Raw genomic sequence first — 20,639 nt, forward strand, 5'->3', positions numbered from 1 at the left:
ATGGTTTATTTATTTATTTATTTATTCATTCATTTACCAAAACCAATTCCCCAACTTCTTTTAATTTCTTCCCTCTCAAGTGGCGAGTAAGAAAAGAAGCTATGATGGGTCTTGCCCAGCTGTACAAGAAGTACTGTCTTCATGCTGAGGCTGGAAAAGATGCTGCAGAGAAAGTGAGCTGGATAAAGGATAAACTTTTGCACATATATTATCAAAATAGCATTGATGACAAGTGAGTCAATCTAAGTCTTCCTAATTTTAATTGTATAGTGATAAGAGATACTCTGAAAATATGTTCTTATCCTGTGAAAGCTCTTATATTCTGCATTTATGGGTTGATGTATGGTGTATTTAATTAATCATTAAGATATGTACGCACATATTCAAAATTGTTTCATTATCTGTTCATGGATTCATTTTTATATACTGATGGAACTGTGATTTGCATTAACTAACTACTGTGTAAGAAAAACATTGTTAAATCTGGCATTTACTATGCCAGCTGTTGTTTGCTTGTTTGCCTTACTGCTTTCCAGAGGCCAGGCTGTTAAAATCTGTCCTCTGTGAGTGTTATGTGTGTCCACACCACAGTGCATGCACAGATCTCTCCTTTTGGCATATGGACCCTTTAGGTAGACCAAAAGCTGAAGAAACATCAGGGGTGCTTTAACATTTGATTTGTCTGTGTTTTGTCACTCAGTCCCTTTGATTTTTTGAAATACTATTTTGGTGTCGAAAAAAGGTATTTTAGCCAAGGTTTTGGAAGATTATCAATAGTTTTTCAGGAAGGGGGAAGCTGTGATTACCACACAAAGGCAGAATTTCAGCTTAGATTTTTAGTATGGTGGACTCAGAAAATTCGTTACCCTGTTTCTTAGCGCCTTGCTTATGCAGCCTGGTACTTCAGAATGTTTTGTAACCTTGGTGACTAGTCTGAATGGGCCAATAGCCTCCTTCAGTTGCCAGTTATGATACTAAATTTTTAAGCACTGCAGTGGTGAAGGCTCTTGCTTTGTTCATCTGGCTGGTTGTAAGTGGGCCATAGTTGCATATTTGATTAGTTGGCACCTTTTTTGAAAATCAGGAAGTCTTCACATGGTTTATACAAAGCTAATTCAGCATATATGTGAAAATATACTTTAGTTTGCATTGAGAGGTTTCTGGGTTTTTTACCGTGCTTGCATCTCATTTTCAGTACACAGGTTTGATAGTGGACAGAGAATGAATCAGTTGTATAGTGAATGGGGCAGATGTGTTCTGTATTTCTGCTCAATCAAAAGCAGAACACTGATGGAAATGAGGCAGGGAATTTTAAGGGAAGAGTGTGTCATCAAAACTGAGTTTCTTTCTCTGACGTGATTTCAGAAAGCCTGATTACACTATTGAAACTAGCTTTTTCATGAGGAGGCATGGATTGTATCCTTTTTGTTTTCTGTGTCCACACAGAAAGATTGGTGGCTTGATTTTTAATGTTCTTCTAGGTCAGTTTGATATTCTAAATTTGAATTCAAATGGTACTAGTCTTCAAGGCTGACAATTAAGTTCTTCCTCAGTGACACCATTGGGTTGGTTTCCTGATCTTAGCGGAGGGATAAATGTGTTGTGCACTTGTCAGGATTTTAGAAATTTAGCACCTGAAGAGATGTAGAAATGCTATGATCTTTTAAGACATAATAGATCTGTTCAATCCTTTAAACACATAAGCAAGCATGGGCCAAAATTAGCCAGCTCTGGCCTATTTTCCTTCAGTAATGCAGCAAAGAGGATAAAAAGTAGCAGTGGGCAGCTCTGAGCCTTGGAGTATTTCCTTAGGGATAACACTATTTCTTTCTGGAGATAATAGTGAAGTATCACGCAGAGTTGAGGCATGAAGTGGAATAGAACAGATTTTTTTCCACACATTGATAACTTGCTCACTTTTATAATGTTTTTGTTGTTGCTTGGCTGTTGATTTGCACATCTGCTCAAGACTGAGAACTTCTGACCATAAGAGCTGCCTCTCATGTATTCTCTGAACTTCTTTGTTTTACAATAAATATACAGGGAATGGAGTGAAACAACCACATTTGAAACAGTGCCCTATTACCAGCTATAATTATGCTAGCTAGTCACTTTATTCACAGGAGAGAAGTGTGTCTTGCAGTTATTCCCATTTTGTAAATCTTGACCCTCACCAGCAGGGACCAGGGAAGGGATGATGCAGTCATTCCATTTGTATTGAATGCTTTTCTAGAACATGTATCTATAGAGAGATGGACTAGAGCAATGTTCATAAATTGGTAAGAACTCTGATGCCTCCAAACTCCTAGTATGTTAAACAGATGGAGTCCCTTGAGCTCTGAAGATCCTGTTCCCCAAACAATATAGTTCTTGGAGTCATCAGTAGGAAAGTGTACATTTAAAGAGACAAAGCCAAGTTTTCTTTAATACTAATAGGCTGTTTTGATATAGTTGTATCCATACTCAAGGTCATCCTTTTATTCCTCTGTCTTGCCATCATGTCTCTTGGAATTTTCTTTCAACAAAAATAAGCTGTGTGAGCAGAAATAAGGTGTGTTTGATCTGTGCTGCTGTGGTCTCTGTACAAGGCACTCACAGAGTTCTTGCTAGTACCAGTGGACTGGTACATAGTGAAAAGGTTTTAAAACTCAAACACACACAGTATTTGTCAATAAGTATTAAATTGTATTGCTGAACATTGTGCACAGCTTTCATAAGTATGAATTGAATTAACATTTGAATGTTCTTTTATTGGGGGGCTATAATTAGATGAACTGCTCACTTGTATTTTGTAGTTCAAAATTGGTATTTAATATAAAACTTCAAATGTGTATTTAAAAAAGATAATTGGAGATTGTTTTTGCTGGTTTGGTTTGTTCTCAGTTTGCCTTTTGCCCCTTTAGTTGTATATGTTTTGGTGTTCCTTCATCTCCACCTTTTTAGTGTTGATTTTTAGTTTCTGTATTAGAATGAGTAGATTCTCAAGTACTGCAGTTCAATTTTAACCATTCTTTCAAGGATACTTCACATTTTTACTTTTCGTCCTCTTTGAGTTATATTCTTGTATTCTTTGTCCTTTATTTGAGCTTTTCACTGTCAGTGTTCTTCAATATATTAGAATAAACAAAGGGAGATTCTCAGATCTTAAAGACAAGGAGAATTTGGATGGTGACAGATTTTTCCCTCTTAGAGGTGAAAGTGAAAGAACGTGGAAAAGCTCTCAAGGAGCAGTTCTTGCTAATCTTTCTATCAGTAGTGGAAGGAGTCTTTACAGCTGAGAAAAATGCGACTATTTTTTTGTCTTCTTTCTTTGTTGAAAAATCTGGTTTTAATGACTTCTGCTATTTCTTGTTTTTTCAGCTTATCTGGAAGGTATTGTTTGACATGTACAGTAGTGATTTCTCTTCTTTTTTTTCTTCTTTTCCTGCAGATTACTGGTAGAGAAAATCTTTGCTCAGTATCTTGTTCCACACAATTTGGAAACGGAAGAGAGAATGAAGTGCTTGTACTATTTGTATGCTAGCTTGGATCCAAATGCTGTCAAGTGAGTATAGTTTCTATTCAACAAATACTTGCTTTCTTAGGCTTTTCTAACATCTCTGTTATCTTGCTTGTATTATATAATAAAAATACAGCTAATGGATGCTTAGCATTGTTTGCAAGTAGCATAGTATTTGAAAACATTTCCCTTTTATATATAAACCCGACACATCCATTAGACAAAAGGATCCCATCATATTTGAGAAGAGTGAGTTTATCCATCCATTTTCATGCAGACTTAAAAGTGTGCAAGTGATGACTTTTAGGTTTGCTCTGTATTAGGAACCATGATGAAGGTGTCTGTGACTGAATTCTGGTTGATGGTGGACTGTTTTTTATTTGAGTGGTTGTAAGAAATACTACAGGTGTCCTGCACATGTTAAATTGCTCCTAGAAGAATAAGAGATGATGTTCTGTAAAAAGAGAAAATCAGTTCTACCTTTTTTTCAAAACTTATTTTTAATATTTGTTAGGTTTTGATTGTACCTAATAGGTGTTATGTTGCACTTCTAAGATAAATAAATTAACAATCTTGTTTATTAAAACATACAGCATGTTTTTGTCATAAAGAAGCTTTTCTTTTCTTGTTTCCCATTTTTGCAGAGCACTGAATGAGATGTGGAAGTGCCAGAACATGCTAAGGAGTCATGTACGAGAATTGCTGGATTTGCATAAGCAGCCCACTGTACGGTTTTGAAAATATTTATACTTTATCCAGTAGATCTATGGGACTGATTTACTGGAGGGTTTTATACTATATTAATGATTCAATGTAACTTCAGTTGATTTCTGTACGTAAACAACATTCCACTCTCATGAAGTAAAGTTGCTTTTTGTAATGCTTGAAGGTATATGACCTCCTTCTGTTGGTCATTTTTTCATAGTACTGCTCAAGAGCTTTGAAACAAGTTTTAAAAGTTTCAAAGGTTCTTGTTCACTTTTGACAGACCTTTTTTCTTTCTCACTTTCTAAGAGATTTTGAAAATGGAATGGAATATGTTGAAACATAAGGCAGTGATTTCTTCATTAGTTAGAAAAAACAAGATTTTAAGTATTTGTTCTGGAATTTTACTAATAGAAATTTGAAATAGAAGGGCATTGCTTTGAGGTTTTGGTGAGAGAGTGGGCTTGTGGGAATTTTCTGTTCTGGGGGGTATGGGGGACTTTTTCATTATTTTGGCCTGTTACGTGAATTAATGAATTTTTGCAGTTCTTTGATGTTACAAGAAGATTTTTTTTCACCGTTCTGTGTAGTAGCTGCTAATGATAGTTACACTATTCTAGTATCTATTCTTAAAACAAAACATAAAACATAAGATTCAGAAGTAGAAAGTAGTGCTGCAGAAGAACTAACAGATCAGCTTAAAGGTGTATTTTATAAAGGAGATACTGCTGATTTGTTTGTCTGTTTTTGCTGTTGTCCTCAGTCAGAAGCAAACAGTGCTGCCATGTTTGGAAAGCTGATGACCATAGCAAGTAAGTGTTAATAGTTTTCTATAAACATTCTGTAGACTACTACAGCATTCCTGGAAACTGTATTTCTGTGAATCTTGGCCTGCTGAAGTTGCAAATTTATCTCACATTAAACTGTTTTTAACCATACAGAAAACCTTCCAGATCCTGGGAAAGCACAAGATTTTGTGAAGAAATTCAATCAAGTTTTGGGTGATGATGAGAAACTTCGGTCCCAGCTTGAACTGTTAATTAGCCCTACATGTTCTTGTAAACAGGCAGATGTCTGTGTGGTAAGGAAATGGAAAAGCAAACTTTTATACCATAAATATTTGTGCTTAAAAGTGCTGCCTGTCATTAATGGTCATCTTAGTTACCTAAACATGGTTTTTACATGTTTCCAATTTTCAAAAAATGCCTTTTTGATTAACCTGTAGAGATTAGGGAAAAGATAATTACAGTCATTATTTTAAGAAAACATTGGCTTTATTCCTTCTTGGGATTATAAGCAGCAAGCATAATGTCTAAAAAACCAGTTTATTTCTTCAAAATATTTTGTTTCAAGTGCTTTTGTGGTGGGGTTCCCAAACTGTCTTCTCACACTCATTCAGCTTTCAAGTACCAGCAAGTCTTCTGTTAAAAATACATGCCTTAATATTAAAATGTACTTTTCCAGATTCTGCCAACCACCACAGATTATTTTGTAATGGTCTAAGGCAAAATAAGCAATTTCATTGACAGGAATTGCAAAAATCACAAAGAGCATCTATGAACAGACATAGCCTTCTTGGGTTTTGTCTGATGGCTCAGAAACTTTACAGGGAAGGGAGCAGGACAATTTTTTCATTGTTATGAAATCTCAAGTACTGCAGGGTTACCCACAATTTTCTGGATTACACTTGACAACAGACATATACATTCTGTGTACTGCACTTCACTCTTCTTTAGATCTGTTTTGAATCTGGGCTGCAATTCTTAAGACCTCCTGAAGAACTCTTAGCTAGAAACCTGTTTAAATAGTTTTGTTAAGTATGTCTGCTTTGAATATAACATGATCAAGAGAGGTGTGGAGATACCAACAGCCCCCCTCGTAAAAACATTTCACTGATTATATAGACAATCTCTGTGGTAAAAAAAAGGTAACTATATTTAGCTTACTCAACATGTTAAAGAAGTAAGTAAAAGGAGTGTAATTCTTGTTTGTATCTAACGTTCTTGTAGAGGGAGATAGCCCGGAAACTTGCAAATCCTAAGCAGCCAACAAATCCTTTTCTGGAAATGGTCAAATTTCTTTTGGAAAGAATCGCCCCTGTACATATTGACTCAGAAGCCATTAGGTAAGTTTGAAAGATCATGAACAATTGACTCATGAATGATTAAAATATGCTAGAAATAGCAAAAGAAAAAATTGTTTTCCTGGTGGTTAAATTGGTCTGTCCTAGCACTAAGTGTGTGGGTGAGTTTTAAATCAAAATTATGTAGATGTATTCATTCCCAGCAACCTAGAGGATGCAACTTCTTTTGATGCTGCTTTGCTGTGCTCTCCATGAAATGATTTTTAAAATGTAGCAGTTCATGGTGAAAATTCTATTTGTGGGGCTTCAGGTGAAAACTGTGAATATAATTTTCACATAGTTAACTGCAGCACAGTCTTCCATAGAGCATCTGAATTAATTAGCTGTTGTGGGGTTGTGTAAGAGAATGTTTTGATTTCTTTTGAGACTTGTCTGGCAACCTAATTACGTTCTGAAACTTGTGTAAGTATGTGTTGATCTAATGCCACCAGCATGGAGGGGGTTTTTTTGGGTGGATTTTTTTCCCCCTAAAGAGTTGGTTTTGCAGAAAGTGAAATTAGAAGGAAAAAGAATAATGTAATAAATTAAAAATAGCAAAAACCAAACAGCAATGCCAACACCACCCCCAAGGACTGTTGCTTTCCCTTTATATGTTGTGAAAACTAACTAATCTTGCTTGTATCTCCAGCCTTTAACATTGTTATACTTACTTGTTTGTTCCTTTTTTTATCTCTCATTTCAGTGCACTAGTAAAACTAATGAATAAATCCATAGAGGGGACAGCTGATGATGAAGAGGAGGGTGTAAGTCCTGATACTGCTATTCGCGCAGGGCTTGAACTTCTCAAGGTAATCTGCATCAATGCAGCTGTAATGGAAGGGGCAAAAGGGGAATGAGTAACAATTCCATGTTAGCATGGGTTTAGTAGTTACTTAGATAACTACTTTTTTAATGTATGAAACTGCTTATTAATACTCACTTGAAAGAAGAATAATGAAAGAGATGGTTTGTTGGGAGAAGTATGTTTTGAAAAGGGTGCCAAGCATTGAAATGTACATGTTAAAGCAGAAATTGGTTTCTGCTTAGGGAAGCAGAATTGCTCTACTACTTAGGGAAGTAGTAGAGAAAAAGGTGTAGAGGTAAAGTGAGAGGAAGAGAAACGGGGAAACTGGGAGAGACACCTTCTCTGGAGTGTGTACGACACAGAGAGCAAGGAGAGCAAGGGGGAGAGCAAGCAGTTAGCTCAGGAGCCACGTTATTTAGTGAGAAAAAGGGAACTTGTGTTCAGTGGTGCTGAGAAGTCAAAGGGGGGAAAAAGGATTTTAATATCCTTTCAGTAGCACATGTTTTGTTTGTAGATGTCTTAACCTTCTTGGTTTCTTTTCTGCTCAGGGACTATAGATTCTGGAGAAATTAAAATTACAGTTCAGCTAAATCAGGTTGAAAAGAAGTGTTGTTAAATAGATTGCAATATAAACAAATACTCTTGAATAAGCATTTGTTTTGAAGAAATGTGTTTTTATATATTCAAATAATGTAGTATCTTATAAATTATTTGGAGGACAGGAGGACTTGAAAAGCAAAACCTAGATGAATTTATTTGAAAATTATATATAATCTTCTCTGCAATACATTTAATGAATGTAAAAGTTTTGTATGGGCATGTAACAGCTATTTATGATGATGGTAATGCCCATAAACAGCCATAATTTTGTTTTTCTGATTATTCATTTACTATGAATAAATATACGTTTGTTTTAATGTGTGTCTGCAGGTTCTGTCCTTTACACATCCTACCTCGTTCCACTCTGCAGAGACCTATGAGTCTCTACTGCAGTGCCTCAGGATGGAAGATGATAAGGTAGCTGAGGCAGCCATACAGATTTTCAGAAACACGGGTCACAAAATAGAAACAGACTTGCCACAAATAAGATCGTGAGTATTGTTACATTCTGCTTTTCTTATCTGGAATTCTGCCTCTTGATAGTTTATTCAATGTGTTGTCCCTATCTAGTCTTGTTAATATGAACAACTTCTGTGATTTTGATTTCCTTCAGTACCTTTCTGTCCCTATCCCTTCATTTTTTAATTCTGTGCTCTCACACTTCTATGTGTTTATTGAACGTGTTAGGTACTTCTTCAAAATCTTCTTACAACAGAGACATTAAAACCAGTGGGTAGTAAATCTTTTAGGTTATAAAATAAGCAACAGCAAAAATACAGCAAAGATATGATTACTTGGCATAATTTCTACTCATTTGTCCTTCACTATTTTTTCTGTCTTTGTAAGGAACACATATACAATCTCTGATATAGTTAACAGCTCTGTTTGTTATTAAACAAAATGGGAAGCAAAATCTAAAAGCAGGTATGAATTTCTAGCAAAGAATAATTGTCTGTCTGTAAGTTGTCGTTCAATTCATGCTGTACTGCTGATTAAAGCTGCATAATCTACTAGGTATTCACTGACTATTAAATACCTTGTGAATAACATCTGAAACCTTAAAATCAACCTGTCAGTAACTAACTTGTCCGAATAATAAATCACAGGTTTCAGGTTCTCATATATTGAAATATCATTTTGGATATTGCCATGCTAAAATGCATATCAGTGTACACTTTTAAGTTTGCTGTAAATTAAAGCTGTAACCTCAGTGATTCTTCTGAATGGGGATCAGATTTCGGACAAAAGGAAAATATTACAAATACAGGTATATAAGACACATTTTAAGACATTTGTAGAGGTAAAAAGAAAGAAAGGCCCAGCAGTCCCCATTGTGAGTACAGTTCCCAGTATAGTCCCAAGTGTCTTTGGTTCCCTACCAGAATTTGATCAGTATTCTATTGCTGGGCTATATCATGTTCTCTCAAAGATCTGGTATTGCTGACATTTCTTTGACTTCGTGCCTTAGCCAGGTATTGGTGAAGTTTAGTCTGGGAGGTCTCAGCTTAAAAATGTAACTGTTAAAGTGGAGGGAGCATCCTTGGCATGGTTTCCAGGCAAGTCAGGTTGGCATTCTGAAAAACCATGTCAGTGTTTACACTTGACACAAAGAAAAAGACATCTGAGGACAAGGAGATACTCCAGACTTCATGTATTCAGAAATCTTTATCATAAATGAACGATCTGATACAATCAAGAAGATAATTTTTTTCAAGGGACCTGTTAGTATTTCGGGGTTTTTAAAATGCTTCTGTGAGCAGGCTACTTGCTGTCCTTTGAAGCAGTGTTCACCAGCCACAGCTCAAGTTCTTCTTCCTTGTATAGGAAATGGATAAGGGGTTTTGTACCCGTTTGTGGACAAAGACTACCATATGACTCTGAACTCTGATGAAAGCACTGGCCATGCTCAAACAGAGCCTGTGGACCATGTGTAAACTTGTAGATGTAAACATGTAAAGGTGCATGTCAACATTTCACCTTTTGCAGATTTGTGTGAGTTGGGGTGTGCTGAGGTGTGGTTTGTAACTGCTGCACCAAGGCCTGGCAAAGACACTTTAATGTACTTAATACCATGGAAAATGTAGGTTAGCCATTGAAACTTATTTTAACTGTAGGTTTTACTGAATTCTGTCCTGTTTTGGCTCTTAATCCAATTTGTGGAATCTTGGCAGGTTTGAGAAGAGATTTTCTACTTCAGGATACTGTTAACATGTTTCTCAGGGTCTTTGGTTTGGTTTTGGTTTTTGTGGGGGTTTTGAGGAAACTGAGGTTTGATTCTTTCAACCCAGCAAGTTGCTCTTTAGCCTCGGTTGCTGATTTTGATTATGTAGAATGTGTCAGCAGGGTGCTGAATAATCCATGTACTGAAGACTATCAAAGAGCTTTTCAAGAAAGCAGGGAGATTTTTGGGGATGTTTCTGTGTCCGACTCTTTCTAGGTGGTTTTGTTTTTTCATGTTAGTTGCTGGGTGAGTTGCAGGGTGAACCTCCTGAGTTAGTGTCTCAGCTGCTGAGCTCTGATGGGACAGGCCTGCCTTCCAGCACTATCTGGGGAGTGACACTGCACAGTCTGACCAGCCTGCACCTGGTATCGGGAGTGGCTTTTGCCCTGCACTTTCCTTCTGTGCCTTCTGATCAGCAGATAGATTGCAGGAGATTCAAAATCTCACAGCAAAGCAGTTGTTTGCTTGGGTATACATTGTGATTAAAAGTTCTGGTTATAAAAGCCTGTAAGCACACTGATGTTCAGTGGTTATTATTAGCTTTCACAGCTTTTCTTCAGCCCTGTCATTCCCAGGCTTGGATAATAAGTCCAGGAATTCATCCTAGCTGAAACTGTCATGTTGCCCCAACCTTACATCCTAAATAGCTTTATTTTGATCATTATTTTCTATTATGTTTGATTTTTTTCCCTGTGGGTTGTTTCCTTCTTGTATGCATACAGTCAGATATTCAAGTATTGCTAAATACAGTTCCATCCTGCTTTTTACTTTATGATTGTGATCTTTCCTGAACAGACTTCAAAGGAATACTTGATTTATAAGACAGTGACAATAGATTTGTGTGTGTGAAGATACTTATTTTTTTGTAGATTGCAAATTGCATTTTGAAGTATTCTATTTAATGTTCACACAGAACACTAATTCCGATTTTGCATCAGAAAGCAAAAAGAGGCACTCCTCATCAGGCAAAACAAGCTGTTCACTGTATACATGCCATATTTTCCAATAAAGAAGTACAACTTGCACAGATCTTTGAGGTATGTGTTGCCTTTAAGATTTGTTTCTGTTATTAATTGATACTAGTAATTAAAATTAATTCCTACTGTTTATTAACAGGTAACAGTTTATGACGTCAGGAAGCCTACAGATGTATGGTAGTTAAGTCATTAATTTTACAATAGCAAGTTATTAATATTTGTTTCTTAAAGTCACAATTTACTAATATTCTCATGTCTGATAGGTAAAGGTTTTTCTTTTTATCTGCATGGGAGAAGTTTGGGGGAAGTAAGCTAAATATGCTGGCTCGATCCACAGCAAATCCCATGGGGACACATTTAGCAGATACTAAATGGGAGATAACATTCCCTGCTTTCAATCTGTATTGAATTACCCAGCTTTAAGGTCTTTACACATACAGCCTTGCCTCACAAGGGCAGTTAGTGCAGAAAACTATGTTTGGCTGTAAGCTCAAGCATCAGCTTACTGCTCACTTACTGCTTCCTTAGACAAGTTATTAAGCAAAAAGATATTCTATACAGAGCAGTTTATTACTTCTCACTGTAGTCTTTTAAATAATAACATTATTAATCTGCACTTGTAAAATATTTTAGGTTCATAATCTTGGCTGTCTTTGAGCCTGTGCATAATTTATAAGGTGAAAAGCTTTGAATTAAGCTTGCAGAGTTCGATTTCTGCTTAGAGTTCTGTGAGAGTGCTTGTTCCCTCCCTAATACCAGAATCTGATGCAATGGTGTGGGTTGATACAGGAATTGTCCTGGTGACTGTTACCTGGAAGGTAAACACTGATGGCTAGTAGAAATGTCCCTGGTGGTTTCCAAGGTTTTGGCTACTGTTTTCTACCATTGGCAGTTGGGATTGAGGTTTTCACAACTTCTGAACAAAATTAAGTCAAAGTTTTTTCCCATGTCACTCAGGTTTGAACGTGTTTCACTTTAAAATAAGAAGAGAATATAGAATTTGTTTTGCCCTTACCTTATATGGGATTTTTATTTACTCTGTTGAATAGGAAATTGTATTCTTTATACTTCCGATTGCTAATTTTATTAATTCTTTTGGAAAAGCAGTGAAATGCATCAGCAATACAGCAGTAAAATAAACTCTTTTAAGACATGTTAATTTATTAACTGAAGCTGAATTTTGAATTTTTTTTTATTTTTCCTTCTCCAGCCTCTTAGTAGAAGTTTGAATGCTGATGTACCAGAACAGCTTATAACTCCCTTGGTCTCTTTGGGTCACATTTCTATGTTGGCTCCAGACCAGTTTGCTTCTCCAATGAAATCTGTTGTTGCAAATTTCATTGTGAAAGATCTCCTAATGAATGACAGGGTAAGAATATCTTTCTTTTTTTTTTTTTTTTGTAAGTGCTTATTATGCTGTTAGCCTATTATGAGCTCTGTGGGGAATAGAGCTTTTTTTGTCAAGTGAGTCTGTAAAGTAATGTTCTGTAAGTGGTTAGTACAGTGATAATTGCATTATAAAACGTACTTTTTGGAAATGACAGCCTAATCCATTACTTTCTTCTATTTTTACTTCTTGATTTTCTGTATGGATTGAACCAGTTTGTATACTTATATGAATTTCTATAGTCAACAGGTGAGAAAAATGGAAAATTGTGGTCTCCAGATGAAGAAGTCTCTCCAGAAGTACTAGCTAAGGTGAGTTATCTGCTGACTGCAATAATGTGTATATCTGCAACTAAAAATTTACTTTTCTTCAAGCTGTGGGGAATATTAGAAGAAATCCCTTCAAGTGTTTTTGTATTAGTCCTATTAGAATATTATTGTATTTGTGGATTATACACAAAACTGATGAAACTGATAGAAACTATGCATTCTGTTCATTGAAACATTGCATTCTGTAATATCACTTACTGATATTAATTATTCAGAGCATTGAGAAGATCAAGAAATTCAAAAGTTGTAGTTTTCCTTATAAGAAAAATGACTTTGACTTTACTGACTGTAAACAGATCTGAAATAAATTGAGGCCGTGATGAATGGGAATCTAATTATGGCCATTTCTAGTAATTTTTATCTAGTTGCATTTACTTTTAATCATATATCAAGTATCCTGCATCCTTGGCAGATGCAAATTTGCAAAGACAGTGCATCATAGTTGTACTCTCCTGAGGTCAGAAATACTGATTCTTCTTTTTCACTCTAAATGTTTACTGCTTCATTCTGTTCCTTTAAAAATGTATCCGCTCTAGTACACAGGAATCCATGGGAATTTCAATTTGACAACAGTAGGTTTTAGTAACTTACCAGCTCTGGCAAGTAAGTTGATTGTTGATTTGTTTGTGCATGATAGGTGCAGGCAATTAAACTTTTGGTGCGCTGGTTGTTGGGTATGAAGAACAACCAGTCAAAATCCGCCAATTCCACACTCCGCTTGTTGTCAGCTATGCTCGTCAGCGAAGGAGACTTGACAGAACAGAAGCGAATCAGGTCAGAGTTTGTTCCTTGCTGCCTTCCATAAATTTTGTATTAGAATTTCAAAGAATGTTGGTTCTTTTAGAGTGTTTGTGGAACGTTAAGGTCAGCACCATGTTGGCTACAGATTTGATCAGAGTATTAATATTAGGAGTGGAGTGGCAGCATGAAATTATGTTAGATACTCCCTTTCTTGCAATTTGCTAATACCTACAGAGTTCCAAATTAGATGATTTTCCTAGTAAAAGACATTGTAGAGAGTAGAACGCCTGCAGAGCTATCTTTGAAAACAATTGAGTGATAACCACCTCCCAAGCATGTTAGATTTTATCTTGGGTGGAGCTTCTTAATTCCAACTGTGAGGTAGCTGCACCTCAACTTCATCTTGAGGGTGAAGGAAGGAAAGAGAAAAACTGGCAAAAGCATTGCTTTAATTTAGACAGTGATAGGAAAACAAGAAACTTGACTCATCTAATTTCATTATTTTACTCAAAAGTAGAGGGTTTTTTGTGAGGAAAGTAAAGCACTTTATTTTTTACAAATTTGGTAGGGTTAATTTAGCTTGATCTAGAGCTGTGTTGCTGGGATGTCATTGATCTTGTAAAAAGAAGAAATTAGAGACATGCAGATAGTTGTGGTGAGCTGTGATTAATTGTTTGGGTTTTTTCTCTGCCATGTTTAGTAAATCAGATATGTCTCGACTGAGATTAGCTGCTGGTAGTGCAATAATGAAGCTTGCACAGGAACCCTGTTACCATGAAATAATTACCCCAGAACAGTTCCAGCTCTGTGCACTCGTCATTAATGTAAGTAATTGCATTAGAATTGAAGTGACCCTTAATTGAGTTCTGAGTCCTTACGTCTGAGCTTTTGTTGCTGCTACAGAGTATATTCTGTTCCTCACTGCAGCTTTCACAAGTTATTGAAGTTTTAATTTCACATGTTAATAGTGCTGCTTCTGTTCGTATTTTTAGAAAGCCTCCTCATAATTCCACCTTGAATGCCTTTTTTTTTTTTTTTAAGACCAGGATTTTGATGGTTGCACTTTTATGGTTTGTGTTGCTATAGGATGAGTGCTACCAAGTGAGGCAGATATTTGCCCAGAAGCTGCATAAGGCACTTGTGAAGTTACTGCTCCCTTTGGAATATATGGCAATCTTTGCTTTGTGTGCCAAAGACCCCGTGAAGGAGAGAAGAGCACATGCCAGACAGTGCTTGCTCAAAAACATCAGTATACGAAGAGAATATATTAAGCAGAATCCTATGGCTAATGGTTAGTATTTCACTAAAATTGTTAAGAATACAATAATAGTAAACTGGAAGGAATAATTATTAAACCTTAAGCAATTGGTTTTTCTAAAGAAACATTAGGTAAGTTTAATCTGTTTCCTCATCTTTATATTAGACACATTCAGATCTAAATTTACCTAGTTCAGTATTAGCATAAATCATAAAATACTACTCTGTACATTGCTGAGAATTATGGATGTGAAATACAGTGCTCTTATGGTTGTAGTTGTTTTGCTCAAAAACCAAAATTTTGTGTCCTGATATTTTTAGGCTTTATGACCACCTTTCTGAAGCAAGACCAAGTAGTTTTGTAGTAGTAAAACATGTTGATTTATTTTTAATGATTCATTAAAAGTAAAGTCAGTAGGAAGAAAATGCAAGTCAAAATTTTATATTTCATGTTTGAAAAAGTTGTACTTTGAAAACGTTTTTCTTATGATGCATGTGTATGTGTGTAATATAGAAGCAATTTTTTGTTGTTGTTACTGTAGAAAAATTGCTGTCCTTGCTGCCTGAATATGTGGTACCGTATATGATTCACTTACTGGCACATGATCCAGATTTCACAAAACCTCAGGATGTTGATCAGCTTCGTGATGTCAAAGAGTAAGTGTCAAGTGATTCTAGAATTCTTATGCTGAGAATTGTTCTGCACTTGGAAAGAAACTGATTAGGAAGTGGAAAATACTAATTAGGAAGAAGAAATATTTGTTTTATCAACAGTATCTTTTAAACCAGTAAATGGAAAACGGAAATATGGAACACTTTAACCATGGGAAGAAGGCATCAACAACTGCTTAGCAGTATATTCTGAAAGCCCAAATGGTAACCTGTAGGTCACACTGTAGTATACCAAATTAGTGATTTGTGTATGCTTCTTTTAAAGTAAGCAATGATTTTAGTCTTGTGTTGGTGCCTAGGAATATTTATAGGATGTCAGGTAATGTTAGATCAAATATTTTGGAACTTTTAAAATAGGGCGCTTCTCCAAGACTTGAAAACAGTGAGGCTGGGTAGGTCCTGCCTCACTGGAACCTTATTTTCCCCTTCCTATACAAGCCTACTAAAATTCATTCTAAGTAATTGCTGCTGACTTACATTTGCACTATAAATCAGCAGTGCAGGCTTAGTACTTCTTAATGTATTCAGCATGGATTACTGTATACAATACCATCATACTTGGCAGGAGCTTGTTCTGTACTCTTTCCACATTCAGACCTTCTTGTGTGACTCAAATAATATTTTACATCTTAATTATAGCTTCTTTTGCTCTTTATGCCTTGCAATGAATTTTAAAATTTTAGAAAATCGTTAACACTTTAAAATTGTTTAAGCATATTGTCTCTCTCACCACACAGCTCTGGTTTTAATGTTGTAGTTTTTTGTTGTACTGATTTTTGATGAAACTGAGCTTTGTTGGTTTTGTATTAGGCATGTATGACCACATACTACAATATACATCATCCAAAAAGCAGTTCTGTTTTGGCACCAATAGACTAGTTCAGATCTTAATGGTTTTTGCACCTTCACTTCTCACAGTCCAAGTCTGATTCTTTCTCTAAATGAAAAGCTTGGTGTGTTCTGATTTCTGAGTTTCTTGATTCACACCTGAAGTCAGTGAAGATTTTTTTTTACCTTACCAACAAGTCTACATTTTGTCCCAGCACTCCCTGTTCCTGGCACCATCTGAAAGCATCCTCCAGTATGTACTTTATCCAGAATGCATGGGAACAAGTTCTGATTGGCAGCCACTGAGTTAATACTTCCTTTGAGAAGCACTTTCTAGTGCGCAGAGCTTTTTTGGACAGTCCTTGTATAGCTTTCCTTTGTTGTCCAATTTCCTCCCTCATGTTTGTCACAGACTGGCTGAACTAGCCAGAAGGGACTGCTCCAAACAAAGAAATACTCTGTAGGGGAATTTTGGCAGGAATACTTCTCTGAAGAGTCTCCTGAGATATGAGAAAAATGTTTCCCATTCAATGTGATACAGTGTTTCTTTTAACAGCTCTGAATGTCTTAGTGTTCACTTGAAAGTGTTAACACAGATGCTTGCAAAGTTGGAAAAACAGGGTTTGGAGTGTGTTTTGTAGGTGTCTCCCTAGTTTGTCTTGGTTAAGATGGCCTAGATACAGTGATGTACAGTAAATGCCTGCTTAGCAGTTCCTGAACCGTTATCTGTGATACTTACTGTTACTGATGTTGTTTTTTAAGCTTATCCTGTAGGGTTATGTTTGGCGTTGGTTGTTTTTTATCTTTATATTGTCTCAAGCATCTTTCTCTTCCTAATTCATATTATGAAATTACTGAAATGGATACAAAGAATGACTTCATGTGACTGTGTTCCTCTAGGTGGATATTTTTTTACATAAAATCCCACTGGTATTTTGCAAAGGTCTTGTTCAAAGCTATTGAATTTGACATGAGTTAACTGGGATTACCAGAGTATAATGTGCTCTCAGTAGTAATCTTGGGGTAACACTGGATTTTGCAGAACCTGGGTCAGGGTGGTATGTTACTGCTCCTGTATTCATCCTATTCAAGTTCTTGAAAACAGTAATGGATGTAAAGCTGTCTTTACATCCATTGTAAAGACATTTACAATGGATGTAAAGACAGATTGATTGATTTACTATAGCTTTTGTAGCTCTTGGATGCAAGTCAGACTGGAGACATCTTAGTTTCTTGAACATCAGGTAGCTCTGTAAGTATTTTGATGGAGCATTAGCCTCTGAGCTTTTGAGAGAGATGTTCCTTCATCTCTTTCATTACAGTTTGTATCAGGTAAGAAGATGGGGGGGTTTGTGAGCAAGGAATTTGTATGGCTTTCCCAACCAAGCACTATTTTACCTTACAGTGACTATTGACCCTCTAACCATATGCAGTGGTGGAGCTTGATAGCAAGTGATAGCATGGATGGACCAGTTGGGCTTTATATCATAATTGAAAAAAATTTAAAACAAACTTTCAGTCAAAATTCAATGTAGTCTCACTATAAGTAAGCAAGATTTAAAGAAAGAAACCTAGGAAGGCTAATTCCATTAAGTTTTACCTGGGAGAATTCTCCTCCCATATGGAACATTAGGAAGAATCTGATCTGATTTTTGGATCTCCTCTCTGAACTGCAGTATTTAATCCACCTCATGTGGATAACTGTCTAGCAGCAGCATGATTTGCTCAAGACTGCCTTGAGTGTGCTCATGGTCCACTGTTGATAGGGACATGGTGCTCAAGGTAGTCATTACAGAATTTCATTTGGGTAAGGAGAGCTCCAGAATTCCTGTTTCTATTCATATGTGGAAGAGAAAAAAGTTGATTGGCTGGGCAGTATATACAGAGGTAATAATAAGCACACTAGTTTGGCAGGTTTACTCAAAGGAGTACAATTAAGACTGTGTGTGGTAAAGGTCTAGACTCTCTTTACACCATTATATGAAGTTATCTGTTTATGTCTTCAAACTGATTTTGGTTTCTTAAGAAAAAGCTAGTACAGCTAACAAAATTTTGTGAAGCGTTGCTGTATGTTGGAGCTGTAGTATAAAAGCTGGAGTGTAATTGCTTGTGGTTTTATGACTTTTTAGGTGCCTGTGGTTCATGCTTGAAGTTTTAATGACAAAGAATGAAAACAATAGCCATGCCTTCATGAAAAAGATGTCAGAAAACATCAAGCTTACCCGAGATGCTCAGTCTCCTGATGAGCCAAAGGCCAATGAAGTAAGAAATGCAGTTGAGATTAGTGCTGGGTGATGAGCTGAGGGTTTCAAAAGCAGGATTTGCAGGAAGTCTGAAAGAACTAACTTTGACATTTTTATGGTTTTTTAAAGACACTACTAATTGCAAGCACTGTCTGTATGTTTCCAATCTCATTCTTGCAAAACCTTGCTGACTTCAGCCAGTACATAATACCTGCATTTTTGAAAGTATTCCTGCTACTGCCTGCCTTATTTTAACAGCTGCCTCGTTTCTTCACATAAGTATCTTCTGCTGTTGGGGGAGGAAATATTGCATTATACAGTTATTGTTAAACCCATTCATTTTTAGCAGAGATGAGAAACCATTTAAGGTGATTTGATTGAGCAAGAGTTTCAGTTGTACAGCATAGTCATGTAAAGTATTACTAGGTTTATAAATAGTATCATCTGACCCAGCAGTATAGTTAATGATATAATTATTAAAAATGTCCTTAGTGGTGGTTATTTAAACACATATTTTAAATTTTTTGAACTACCACATTCTTTCTACACTGTAAAAACAGTGAGTAATTCCTAAAGCATGCTTTTCTTCTTTTTTTTTCTCCAGAAACTTTACACAGTATGTGATGTAGCACTATGTGTAATCAACAGCAAAAGTGCTTTGTGCAATGCAGATTCACCGAAGGATCCTGTATTGCCAACCAAATTTTTTACACAACCTGAAAAGGTAAATTTGTTAATTTTATTTCCAAAGCAATAAGGGGAAATAGGTTTTTTTGATGATTGATGGATGGTTATCTCTGTAAGATAATGAGTGGGAAATGCATATTTTATTATCAGCAATTAATTTTTTAAAGTCAGCTCTGTGCTGTGCTGTCTGTATTATGAACACATGACAGAAATGTTTGTAACCAGGTGAGAGCTAACTGGAATTAATGCTGATATGTTGGCATGAATTGCTGAATCATTTCATTAGTGTGTTTTACAAGTGAATATATGAGAATATATGTATTTTTCTGACTGTATATCTGAATTAGAATGCAAATCAGAAAAAAGGGAACATTATGTTATCTGTGATATGTTACTGTCTCTCAGTAGCTGTTGGGCTATTCTGCTTGCTGTACAAGTTGGTCCTCTTATTACTAGCTTTGGCAAGTACAGCTCTGCTGTCAGCAGTGGCACTACTGCTCTCCAAGAGACCTACTTCTGAAAAGTGTTAGGGGAGCACAAGTAATTCTCTGGACCAGACCTGATGTTTTAGTTGTCCTGGAGAATGTACTGGCTGACATTTTTCAGTGCCCTAGGCTGTTAATTAACTGCCTTTCCAGAGGCTGTTTAAGCAAAATTTATTTCCTATTTAATTGTGAAATGGCAGATGCTATGTAACAGTGAGCTGGTGCCTTTATTCAGTTACGGGATTTTGGTCTGTGTAAACTCTGATACTCAGCGTGACAAAGGTAACAACTTTCAGCTTGTTTAGAGAAAATGGCACCTCTTTTCCTCTGTTAGGACTTCCCATTAAAAACATGCAAGTGAACAAATAGGGAGAGCAGTTTTGTATAATTTCAAAAAATCAATGTCATTTTAGAAGGAAAAATGGTCATCCCAATTTCAAGTATGGCATACTGTCATTCAGTAATGCTCACTGTAAATCACCACCAAAATATGAGTTTGACCTGTCTTTATTAGATTGATTCATTAGTCAGCAGGTTGCATGGTGTGAAATATGTGTAACACTTGATAATTGCATCTGAGAAGTTAGTTGAGTGTATATAAAAAAAAGAGGTGAGATTGAGACATCGAATACGAACTAATTTTTATTTTTTTATGCAGGATTTCTGCAATGACAGGAATTACATTTCAGAAGAGACAAGGGTTCTTCTTTTGACAGGAAAGGTACTGTATTTTGGCAAGTTGCAAGCCTTAGAATATTACTTATGGTTTTTAAAATGTTTTGGACTGTGTTTAAATTATATTAAGAGTTCATGGACAGTAATTTTGTAACTCTGTTTGATGACATATAATTAATTCCTTGAACATACTACCAGATGAGTACTCAACACCAAGATTGTTATCTGTGCACTGGGGTACAGGTTCTTGATTAGTTTTTTCTATTACTGAAGTAAGCTTGGTGTAAAGTTGTGATGCATATAGAGAATTGTGATACCACTAGCATTGGCAATCTTAAATTTTCAGTTGTAATATTTTTAATATAGCTTTTATTGCTGTTAAATTCAGGTGCAAATGTCTATGCAC

The 20,639-nt window shown here is 36.0% G+C and overlaps 1 protein-coding gene across 3 annotated transcripts in view; it reads left to right on the top strand.

Moving 5' to 3' along the window:
- Positions 1-20,639, top strand: part of PDS5A (PDS5 cohesin associated factor A) — a 77,843-nt gene that overhangs the window by 46,670 nt on the left and 10,534 nt on the right. For all 3 annotated transcript variants that reach the window (XM_066548489.1, XM_066548490.1, XM_066548488.1), the window contains exons 12-29: positions 81-232; positions 3,431-3,544; positions 4,144-4,225; positions 4,968-5,016; positions 5,146-5,285; positions 6,214-6,329; positions 7,030-7,135; positions 8,062-8,222; positions 10,866-10,989; positions 12,140-12,298; positions 12,559-12,627; positions 13,283-13,419; positions 14,087-14,210; positions 14,473-14,677; positions 15,186-15,300; positions 18,273-18,405; positions 18,991-19,110; positions 20,217-20,279. In XM_066548489.1, coding sequence (XP_066404586.1) covers positions 81-232; positions 3,431-3,544; positions 4,144-4,225; positions 4,968-5,016; positions 5,146-5,285; positions 6,214-6,329; positions 7,030-7,135; positions 8,062-8,222; positions 10,866-10,989; positions 12,140-12,298; positions 12,559-12,627; positions 13,283-13,419; positions 14,087-14,210; positions 14,473-14,677; positions 15,186-15,300; positions 18,273-18,405; positions 18,991-19,110; positions 20,217-20,279 — 2,169 coding nt within the window. The remainder of the gene's footprint in view (positions 1-80; positions 233-3,430; positions 3,545-4,143; positions 4,226-4,967; positions 5,017-5,145; positions 5,286-6,213; positions 6,330-7,029; positions 7,136-8,061; positions 8,223-10,865; positions 10,990-12,139; positions 12,299-12,558; positions 12,628-13,282; positions 13,420-14,086; positions 14,211-14,472; positions 14,678-15,185; positions 15,301-18,272; positions 18,406-18,990; positions 19,111-20,216; positions 20,280-20,639) is intronic.

This window comes from Molothrus aeneus, chromosome 4 (genome assembly GCF_037042795.1).
Source record: "Molothrus aeneus isolate 106 chromosome 4, BPBGC_Maene_1.0, whole genome shotgun sequence".
In the NCBI taxonomy this organism is placed as follows: domain Eukaryota; kingdom Metazoa; phylum Chordata; class Aves; order Passeriformes; family Icteridae; genus Molothrus; species Molothrus aeneus.